Source organism: Sylvia atricapilla, chromosome 3, assembly GCF_009819655.1.
Source record: "Sylvia atricapilla isolate bSylAtr1 chromosome 3, bSylAtr1.pri, whole genome shotgun sequence".
Lineage (NCBI taxonomy): Eukaryota > Metazoa > Chordata > Aves > Passeriformes > Sylviidae > Sylvia > Sylvia atricapilla.
Genome location: NC_089142.1, coordinates 56,617,935 through 56,630,016, shown reverse-complemented (window position 1 = coordinate 56,630,016; position 12,082 = coordinate 56,617,935). Strand labels below are relative to the sequence as shown.

At 34.1% G+C, this 12,082-nt stretch overlaps 1 protein-coding gene across 2 annotated transcripts in view; it reads left to right on the top strand.

Moving 5' to 3' along the window:
• AHI1 (Abelson helper integration site 1) overlaps positions 1-12,082 on the top strand; it is an 88,389-nt gene that overhangs the window by 39,529 nt on the left and 36,778 nt on the right. For both annotated transcript variants that reach the window (XM_066315434.1, XM_066315435.1), the window contains exon 19: positions 3,211-3,328. In XM_066315434.1, coding sequence (XP_066171531.1) covers positions 3,211-3,328 — 118 coding nt within the window. The remainder of the gene's footprint in view (positions 1-3,210; positions 3,329-12,082) is intronic.

Below are 12,082 nucleotides of genomic sequence, written 5' to 3'. Positions count from 1 at the left end.
TTGCAAGTATATATGGAAATGTTGATTGTATTGATTGCAAAGGTCATAAAATTGCATTCTTAGGAAAAAGAGAAATTGCTTTTGCCACCTTGTCAAGTCTTAGAGCATTCTATTTTTGTCTCATGCCATTCACTTTTAATGCGAAAACTAGTTTCACTGAAAATGTGTATTTGCATGATTTGCATAGAGCTGCCCTAACACAAAAGAGAAAATGCAAATCCTGGCAAAAATTATGTAGGTGTCTTTATTGTGACAGAAACAATAAGAATGTTTTGACTCATAGTTTTATTCAATTCACAATAGTAGTAAACTGTGTCTTTGATAAAGCTGTGGTTTATGCATGAAGAAAATAGAGCCTGTTGTGAAAAATAAGTAAATTTGTGGTTGGCTATCTTAGCCAACTTTGATCGTTGTTGTAAAGGCATTTAGCAATGATTTCCCACAGCATGCATTTAAAAAAAAAAAAAGGTTGCTTCATATTGTTCTGTGGGTAGTCTTATGTCTGCCTGTTGCAGGAGAATTAAATATTTTTCATGGAATGGTGTGCTTCACCTGGAAACAGTTGTGCTTTAATCACTATTGCTCACTTATTAGCTGAGTGCTTCTCATTTCTCTTACAGTGTTGTGCCTTTTTTTTCTCCTTGGACCTCTTAGAGATTTAAATAATGCTTCAGAGCTAGTGGCAGAAAGGTCATTTAGACTCTGGTTTTATCTCTACTTTGGATGGGCAGTGCTTTATAGTTCGCCTGAATTCAGCTTCACTGCCATCAAGGGGAGGAATGAATCACTTCCTGTAAGACTGCTTAGACTTAAAACTTCATTTTTAATATCTCTTTTATTAAAAAGGCCTTTATCTTGTTTTTAAAGCCTTGGACAGGAAGGAAGCATTCTAAGAGAACTTATTCTGCATTTTAGAACAGGTGGTTTTCTTAATCCTCAGGTCTGCACATTCAGTCTACTCTTGTATGTATCTTGTTGCATTGGATTTCAAAGTGTTCCGTTTTGCATGTATAGTGATAGTGTTTGCATAATAGGAAAATAAAGAAAAGTGAAGTAAGTGTTGTACAGGAATAATTTACATAGAGTTCCATATCTCTTACATAATTTGTTCAAGGATCAAAACCTATACAAACTTTACTTCATAATTCTTACTTCCAGGATGAACTGGGGAGGCATCTATTAAGTGTTAGTTTTCAATAGTTTGTTCTGTCCTGTTCATTTTGATTTCTAAAGACCTGTATATTCAACCTGTCTTCATTTCCTGGTATTATCTGAAACCTAATTTTTGATGGCAAATTTGAAAGAGACTTCCATTAAAGTATTTTACTGGAAAGCCTCAGTTTGTCTTATGGTGTAGTGTGCACTTAGCAAGAAATTCATGCAAAGAGGAGATCTCATTTATCTAGGGAGAAAGGCTCTCCCTGGAGTTTACACAGGATTAAAGAAGATGAAACACTGGGAAGCTGAGCTCAAAACGTTTGCAGAACAGATTTTTTTTTTCTGTGTTTGAGTAAATATGTAAGCTAATGACTTTCCACTATTTTTTTTTGTATCAGAGAAAACTTTATATTAATGAAGCTTACTTGCTTGCATATATAAGAAAAGCAGATTAGTTTTGTTGTTGCGGTTCAGAAAAACAGACCTCCATTCTGATAACCTTTCCCAGTTACTGTTTACTAACATTCATTTAAATTTGTGCACTGTAATAAAATCTAGCGGGTTTAACGCTTTTTAAAAATAATTGTCAATTATTAATCTCATTTTCTATTTTGCTTTTTTTTTTTTAATCAGCTTTGCAGTATAGTCATCACAATTGTTCACCTTTTGCTGCAAGATTGCTCGTTAGTCAAAGATAGTTTTTACTATAAATTTTCCTCATCAGAATTAAATCCATATTCCTGCACAAAAACCCAGATACATTAAACTGAAGGTCAGGTGTAGTGGTGCAGAGCAAATTGTAGCAGATACCCTTTGGCCCGGTCAAGTAATTCAGCATGCATTTTATTGCTATATTACCTGCATTCCAGTACACCTGCCAATACCCAAATATCATGCATTATTGAGTTGAATAATATTTATTGAATTTCAGAAATAATAGTTATATAAAATATATGATTTTTGAGGTAGTTAAACCGAAGTGAATTGGTGATTGTCTCCTTTCTTTAAATAGAATTTAGAAGCCAGTATTTTGAAAATCTGTAAAATGTCACAGGTCCACAACTGAAGTTTAAGGTTCTGATCTGGAGTTTTCTGAGGCCAGAGGTAGTGCTCCACTGATTGGGAGCTTTTAGTTGGATTAAGTGACCATATGCTTTTATTCTATATGATGAAATAGACTTGACTTTTGGAAGGGTCGGAAATTATGTTGTCTTACATAAATAACTCTGAAGAGTTTTTGCATATGAATGCCTTGCTTGAAGAAAGTTACAAATATTTTTCTTCCGCTTTGGCTTTGGTGTATTAAGTCAATGAAAATATATTTAACGAACAGTAAAATTCTCAACTGGATCAACCAAAAACTTAAGATCATTACACTTTTTTTTCATGGACTTTCTGATAATATGGCAAGAGTAAAATTTGTGAAGGACTTTTGATTTGTAATAGTTGTATCTATATAGAGAAAGTATATAGGAACACAGATTTTTAACTACATCATCTTTGTTGCTATGGAAATCAGGACTGGAATTATATTATGTGTAATTTACATGTAGGATCCCATGTCTGGGATTTTGGTGTTCATTGCTTTGCAGAAATCAATTCTGTGCTAGGATTAGTTTAAGATTTTTTTTCCTGTAGTGATGAGTATCTCTTTATGGACATAATGTTGTTTGAGCACTCAAAATTGAGAAATTATTTTACATTTCAAGTTTATGAGCATATATACATGTGTTCTTACTTTTATATATAAAAATGCAAAAAAATGCTGGTTCAAAGAATTCTGCTTAATTGTTTGCAGTGTTTGAGAATCAGTGTCCATATGTAAACACACAGTTCAGTTTATAGCTGTGGCAGTAAGTTTTCCAAGTCTGTATCTCCAAATACAAGAAAAAATAAATATTGAAGTTATTAGTCATCATTGTCTTGAGTTTTAATTTTTTTCCTGGAATTTAATAGTTATTTACAGTAAGCAAATATTTCTTTTCTAGCTATTGCATCAGTAAGTCACCCAGGAAATTACACTTCACTTTCTGATTTGTCTTCCTATTACAGGCAAACTCAAATCTCTTGCTTCCTGCACCATCATCTCTGTCACCACACTCCAAGCTTAGACTGCCAGGCACTCTGAATATTCCACTGAATCCTCTGTATTCTTTCACTGCTGAAAGTGGTAAGTTTCTTTATTTCTTCTTTATTTCTTTGTAGGGAAGGGGTGATAACTTCTTTGAGGACTTTTTTTGTTTTCTGCCTTTTAAAATTTTGCTGTGCAGCTCTTTCAGGGACTAACCCAATTTTGTTTTATGTGATATTGTTTAAGTGCAGTGTGACACAGTCTTATGCTGATGAATGTTTCTTTGTAATATTTTTTTTTCTTTGAGCTGTACACCTATTTATTAGTGCTGTAAGTTTGTGGAAGAGGGAGAGATTGCCAGTTTTTCTTAATTTATTACTTTTACAATATTTTAATGCTTACTAAAGTATCTTAAACATGGGCACTCAAAAAAAAATAGAATTTAAAAGCATATATACTAATATTGAACCATAGTGCTTGATAGTCTATTTTCAGTTGAGTTTAATCTATTTTTAGATTTGTTTTCATAAATTTATTTTGTATTGATAGATTTTGAGAAAAAGGTAAGCAATGCAATTATGTACATTTGTGATGCTTACTTTGCTAATAAGATCTGTTTTATTGCTAATCACAGTATCTAATAATAAAATTTATAATTTCATGCCATTTTCTCTTTCTGGGCACCTGTAAAATAAGACAGAAAATTGGCACCTTAATTGTGAAATGTTTTTGTTTTGTATCCTTGAGAAGAGTAAAAAGAATTCGAGCGGGAGGGTGGAATTTATAATGAAATAAAAACAGGTAATAGAGATTTAAAATGTAGATAGTAAAGATAGGAATAATCTCTATAATTAAACAGAATTATCTCCTAAAGGCAGACAATTTTTTTCGCAAATGAAGTTATGAATACTTTTTCTGAGCAACTGGGGAAATGGTCCTTAGCGTGGTTCTAGAAGATTGACCACTGGTGTCAGAATCACTCTTAGTCACTAATTCACAACACAAATGGCCATACACCAATTGACTTCAGTATTTTTATTTTCTACCTAAACAAAAGACCTTGGAGCCATAATAATACTCATCTGTTGCTCAATGGACGCATATTATTTCCACAGTGTGTAAATCTTACAGAGTCAGTAGGACACATATGCTTGCATATTGTGAATACTTAAAGTGGACAAACTCTTTAAAGAACATTAACATATACTTTTAAGTTGTTCTGCATGCCTATTCCTAGTATTGCTCAAACCAAGGAATTTTATTTCCTTAAATTTTACTTTATGCAGAAGCATAGATAAAAAGTCTTGCTGGAGATTTCCTAAATGGCATGAGCGAACATAGGTGTATGTTACAGTTGATGATGAACACGCTCAATGTTTTTGTTTCCAAAACTGACTGATACTTCCAAGGTGATCCACAGGTACAGGATAGCATTTATACCAGCATAGTACAAAAGGAAATACAGTAAAGAAGAAGCCATGAGAACAGGAAGATTTTTAAGGGAAGGCAATCTTAAAAATATTTGTGGGCCACAATTGAAATAGATTTTTCTATAAGAAAATATTTTAAAATTGTGAATTACTTCTCTGTCGTTTTTTGAGCCTCCAAGTTTTTCTACTGTGGTAGACTTGTTTTCAGTGAAACATGAAAAAGACTTATCTATTTCATCATTCCCCATTGGTTATAAACTGTGAAGATAAGCGCTGGTGTTCATAGTGCCTAACTGCCAGTTAAATTTTGCTTTTGAATAATAGAAAATCTATACTTAAACACATCTGTTGATTTATTGATTGTACTGGAAGGACAGAACCTTTATTTTCTGTGTTGGTTTTATATACAAAACATATTTTCATTTTTTACCTGTGTTAATTGTGATGTTGCATTGTTAACAATTGCCTGTACTAGAGATCCAGCAGATGGTTACAGACTCCTGAAGGTTATGTTGACAGTTCAGTTCTGTCACCCTTTGCTGTGCATTTAGTGTTTCTTAAAACAAAAAGCAGAATTCCCATTTACATGCACAGACCTCTGTTAGCAATCTATTTAACCACATAACTGGTGTATGTGCATGCTCTAATAGTTAGGTAAGGTGGTAGCTGGTGTCTTGTAGTATGGGCAGTGTAGTAGCCTGAATATATGCAGCACTTTTTAAAAAAAGACAGTTTATTTGTCTCGGTCTTGCCTGAGGCAGGAAACAGTAGAAAAACAGTGTTCCCCTGTATGTGCTATATGGGCAGTAGCAGTAATACAGCAGATCTTTCCTGACTTTTAAATCTTTTCATATTCAGGTACACTTGCAGAATAAGCTGTATGTGACTTTGTAATATAAAATATATTTTTATTTCAAATAAAAATAATATTCACTGCTATGGCTTTTAAATATGTGTGTTCATTTTTACAAATGAGTTCTGTACACCCTGACATACCGTGTATTTTGGCTTTTCTTCAAGTGCATAATTTCACAGGCTTATAGGCTTTAATGAAGTCCCAGTATTATTCTGCTATTTATTCTATTTCCCTACTTCCCTCAAGATCAGTTAACTCATGGATTATGAGGCAAGACTGCCTTTGTTTCCAACCAGTTTGCTTCAAATTAAGTAGCTAATTGTTTAATCATCTGATAGAGAGCTTCAGTATCTTTCTCAATGACAGAATATTCTTTATGTGAGATGAGTAAAGACAAGATCATGATATTATTGACCATGGAGCCTGACTCTTAAAGTGGAATTGCCTAGAGCTCAGGACTGTGTCCATTTGGGTTTTGAATATCTCTGAGGATGGAGACTCCAAAACATCTCTGGACAACCTATTACAATATCTGACTGTTCTCACAGGAAAGATTTTTTAATTCTCTAAAATTTTTATTTTGTATATTTCAGTCTGCATTGATGCATGGGCCTATTTCCCCCCTAGTTCAGGACTTGGCATTTCCCCTTGTAACATGAACTTCAAGAGATTCTTGTTGGCCCATTTGTGTGGCTCATTTATCAAGGCGCCTCTGAATGGGCAGCATGTCCCTCTGTCCCTCCTCCCAGATTTTTATCATCTCCAAATTCATTGAGGGTGTCCTCAGTCCTACCATCCAGGTCATTAATGGAATGACCTTAATTAATTAAGACACTTAATCCATCAAGTGTGGATTCCAGTAGTGACCTGTGAAGTGCACCACTGGTCTAAGGTCTTCAGTTGGATTTCATGTGGGTGGTTACAAACCTCTGAACTCTCCAGCTCAGCCAACTTGCAGTCTGCTGCACTGTCTGTTTTACATAGTGCACACTTGAGCTGTTCATCTGTGAGAATGTTATAGGGGACACTGTTGAAAGTCTTGCCAAATTCAAGGTTAACAACGTCTATTGCTTTCCCATTGGTTCTGTGCAATGCTGTGCAAGATACAGTTTTGTCAAGAGCATGGTTAGAATTACTAGAAAAATTTAATTAATTTTGTCAAATAGTAATTAGCTAAATAAGTGCCACAAAACAGGTACAAGACATGGATCCACTTATTTTTATGTATTAGGTATAAAGCACTTCATCAGAGACATTTAATCAGATTTAACAGAATTAATTAAAGAAAATGGGTATTGTGTGCTTTACTCTCACAAAGATTGTTTTAAATTTGAGGTAAGGGCATGGAACTTAGGTTTTCTTACCATCCATCATTTTAGCCTGTTAGCTGAAATTTTTCATTAAGAATGTGACTCATTTTACCACATCAGGATAATTTTTGTGTCTGCCTCAGTATAGTTCTACAACTCATAGCACTGCACTCATAGCTATTTCAGTAACTTGAAAAGTTTGCTAGATGTTTGTCTTTTGAAAAAGTCATCCCCTTTGAGTTTTACACTTGTAATTTAGATTCACAAGTCTTATGGGTGTTCAGTACTATAAGGAATCTGTCCTTAAAGGCACATAATATTTATGGTTGCTGAACTTCTTTTCTTCTTCCTCTCTCTCTTTTTTTTTTTTTTTTTTTTTTTTTTTTTTTTTTCCTTCCTTGGTAATACAATTTGATTAGGATTTATCTTTGATAGTCCACATTGAGGTTTTACCTTGCCTGTGCTGTATAGCTCTGGCTATGCTCATGCTTAGTGCTAGTTTTATCATACCTGGCCTGTAGTGCTATTTTGCTGCAGTGCACTGTGTGTTATGCAGGACTTTGTCTTAAACATTCCTGTCTCTTTCTTATCATATGCTCCTCTTTCATAACTTCTTCCAGAGTGACACATTTTCTAGTTATTATTTTTAAATAAATGAGGAAGTAGCAAAAGCTCCAGATTTTCAGTTGCTCATTCGAGCTGACAGACATTAAAATCCCCTCTGGTTTTGTTTGCCTTTCCTCCTTAAGACTGTGAGCATCTTTGGACAGTGAAATCACCTTCTCTATGAGACACTGTTTTGCAGGTCTGTGGCATGCCATGAAAGAAATATCCGGCATCTTTTGGCTTTATTCAACAATGACTCTTCAGTAACTACCACTATGTTCAGGACATGCTTTCTAAAATAAGTTTTAGGTTTCAAGTCATTGTAATTAACAGTGACCCTAATTGTTAATTATGTGGGAGATTGAAGCTTGACTATAAATACTACACAAATCTGTTCACTGAAATTTGGACTTCAGTAAAACCAGTTAATTAAACTTGCTCTTAAAAATTAATTACGTATGTGCTAGAAACGTGATGGTTCTTGTATCTTTAAAGAAAATCTCAAAAACAAAAAACACAACATTTTGGCAGGGTTGAGAACAATTAGAAATTTTCTCTCCATTAACACAACTGACAATCAAAGGTGTTTTCCACCTATATAAAGGGAAAGCTTCAAAGCACTCTTTATTGCTCTCTAAAGATATTAACAAAACTGACTTCACCTTTAAGTCCTCTGTTAGAGTTGATAGACTATTTAAAACTGCTTCTTTCAGTCTCAAGCAAATGGTGAAATAGATTTCTGCATCAAAGATATCAGAAATATTTTGCATCAATTAAATGTTCTTAAAATACTATTTTTATTCTTGAGGTTTTGCCTAGAATCAGAAAAAGGAGGTACACCAAAGAGCAAAATTCACATTGTGCAGAGATGCTGCAGAAACACGTTAAAAGTCGAAGTCTCCTATGTATGTTAAGTCATTGATTTTTTTCCCCAGGATTTTGTACTTTCTACCCAATTCTGTAATATTTATCCTGTACTGCAACAGCCCTGGAAGAACTGGATAGTTTGTTTGGGTTTTTTGGTTGGTATATGCCTTTCACATAGTTTAGAGCTACGCAACAAAGAATGTATGCAGAAAGCTTGTTCAGTGTAGCCTTACTCTTTTTGTCTCTTACTAGGAAACTCTTAGGGGAAAGGAGGCTTGCACAAACTGTAATTAAAAATGTATCAAATCAACATTTAAATTCAATTTCATTATTCAAATAACTTATTTTTTCGAATTTGAGAATAATCACCAACAAAATATTCCAAAGAGATACTAAAAAAAGATAACAGAGTATATATAAATTGGAGGGTGCATGTATGTGTACTATATAGACCAAGTATGAGATGAAATACAATATTTGTAGTATCTCTTAAAAGAAGTGATTGAAAGACGTAAGATAACTAAAAGAAGCCATGTGGTACAGGTGGCAGCATTGCCATCTTCCCTGCACTAGTCTGCTGAAAGTACATAATTTTGACCTTGGCTGGGGGGGAAACATTTTTGTTTAGAGGGAGTGCCAGTGGGAGTGCCCATTGGAGAAATCTGTTACTGGGATTCAGTCTGTGCAGGCAAATTGAATGGCACACAGATCACTGAATACATACTTTTTTCATTTTTAATCCTAACATATTAGTGTTAATACTGTATTTTAACAAATAGAATTTTAATGTAGGAGTAAAATATCTTCCTGTTAACTTTTTAACAGAAATATCTTGAGTGTGTGTAAAAGACTTCTTGCCAAGAATACAAACATAAGAAAAGAACTCAATTCTGTTATGAAAGAATGTGGGTATATCTGTTCCCTGTTGAATTGTAATGTATGCTGCCTCATTAGCTCACCCAGCAGCTTCATTTAGATTTGCTGTGATGGTGAAAGCAATTAAGCCTGCAGGGCTGCACAGATCAGAGCTATGGAAATGGTGTAGCAATTTGCCATAATGTCCCATTGACATTTTTCTTTTTATCCCCACATCTTAAAACTGGGGCAGAAGCATATTACAGTGAAGTGAACCAAATACACACCTAAAAGTGGTTCAGAACCCACACTATTAGTTGAAAGTGGTTTGAGTGTAGTGCAATCTGCTAGGAAGAATAGGTAATGATAGGAAGCTAATTTTACTTTATTTCATTTATGAAAAAACTTACAAAAGGGAAGTAGGTAATGTATAATAATTTCACGAAGTTTCTCAATTGCATTAGCATTGGTGAGTCTGCTCGCCCTTTTTTTGTGTTGTTGACTGAGACAATAATGGAGTGATGTTATGGAGCCTGTGCAAAATGGTTTAGTAGTCTTTGCACTGGTTGCCTGATCCGTGTATCTTTTCTGTTTATTCTCACTCCTTCTACTCCCTCCTTCCTCTACAGAGGGAGAAATGCAAGTTTTCTGTTCACTAAAGGGATAGTCCTAATGGCCTCAATGTGATCAGGCAGTCTAGTGGGCAAGATATGTTTTGATTAGCAGTCTGCTACCCACTAAGTCTGGAACTGGACAGAAATGCAGAACACTTTTAGTATGTCCTGTAGAGGTACTGCCAACATAGGAAGTGATACATGAGAATGAATGCTTGCAGAGTGGTTAGCTTCCTGCAAGCCACAATCTGCTGCTAGTAGATTATGTCATGTGTTTGAAAAAGGGGAATGTGCATCAAGATGAAAGAAATAAGGGCCTAGTACTTGTCTCTCACTTTTCAGTTATTTTTCTATGTTCTTACGCAGTTTGCTGTCTTCCTGCTCTGTCATTTGTCTAAACAGCTAATTCTGCCTGACACACTTTTCAGAAACTGAAACTTTTAAAAATTTCCAAGAGAACTATTCTATTATTTTATGGGGATATTTTTTTAAAATGTGACCCTTTTCATTTAATTATTCTAGTGGGACATTGATGCCAAAAAATTAAAAATTTTGCCTAGTATTTTCTTTTACATTCCTAAATGTAAAAATGTGAGTTACTTTCTGTTAATACAAAAAATATCTTATTGCAGCTTTGCAAAATTCTCACATTTTCTGTAATTTGTAAGATGTAATTGATTTTAACTCTGTGGCTGGATCAAGAATGTATGTTTTCTTTCTTTTGGAAACGGAATTACTTAAAGATCCCCACCACCACTTGTTCTGGATAACAATAATGCACAATACTAGCACTTTTCAAGTGAGTAAATGTAACTTATTTTAGTTCCTTGGTTTCTGAGTATATTATTCTGTTTGAGGATTTTTTTTCCTCCTATTAACCAAAGATAAACATACCCTTACAGTCATTACAAACCTTTGTTTTAAATAAAGATTACTCCATAGTCACTGAGAATTTATTATAATGAATTAAGTTTTAGATCTAGTTAGCAGATTTCCTCTTTATTTTTCAAAAGATGGTATGAGAATTCAGGAGAGAGAAATCACCAGCTCAGCACCACAGATCAGCTCTCAGAAAGTCATAACTGATATAATTACACTGATGTTTGCTAGAAGTATTTTTACCATTAGCAGAAGAGTATTAAGTCTAAAGTGCTTTTTATATGTGTCTGTTAATTTGAATGGGAACTCCCCTGGGGAAAATGATCATTTATTTTAAGATATTTATATCTCTCACTTTGACTTAAGGGAAATGTAAGAAAAGGGAGAAAGGAAAAAAAAACCACTTTCTTTTTGTTATTATTTGCTTATAACACAATGGAAGAACTGAAAAATACAGCTCACATATATTTTTCTCAAAGTTAGTTTTCTTTTAAAACAATGGGAACCTCTATCGCAAGATTTTTTTTTTTTTAATACCTCCTTCTTTTATAACCTATTTGGCTATACCGTTTACATTTTGAAGTAGCTGTGACTCAGTTTCTTCAGCGCAAATAAATTACAAAGGCTCATGATGTTCCAGCTTAGAGCTGACTTTGGCAATAAATAAAAATTGAGAGTGTCAGGACACACCTGTGCCTTCATCATGGTTTCAAGGCAGCTCAGGTCATTCTGCAGGGGAAGGAGCTTCTTCAGAGCTCTGTGACCCTGCTGTGCTGCCCACATCACTGGATAATGTCAGAGTTCTGGCTCAAGGCACAAATACAGGACCTTGTTTTAAGGTAGAAGAGCTGGGTGTTTACATTTATAAAATTAATAGTAAAAATGTTTTCTTAATTTGAAAATATAAGTTATATAAATAGATTCATCTAACCACAAAAGTGTTCCAAAAGAATAATAAAGACAGAGAGACATAACCATTAACATTAATGACAATCTAGTTCTTCTATTGTAAAAGGTTGCTTATCCAGTTTCTTCTGTCTGATTGATAAGATGTTATAAATGTCAGAAGAGTTTGTATTTTCTAGTTAAACTTGCTAAAATTGTTTATACTAAGATCAAAGATACCCATGTTCCTTTATTATATGTTCTTTTTCGTGTTTCTTCTAGGTAAGTTAATTAAAATATTTCTCTAGAAATTACACTAAATACAGAGCACAATAACAGCAATCTTTGAAGATTCCAAAAACTTTATCTAAAGAACACCATTTATATTTACTTGAAATTGGTGTATGTTAGGATAATTACTGCTGAGCCTTCAGGCTAAAGGAAGTACTCTCAGCCAAATTATACAAGGGTGTGGATTAAATGAAGCATTACTCTCTGTTTGGCAGCAGTGGATATAGATTGCAAAATCAGGGTGTGACGTAGTACTGTGG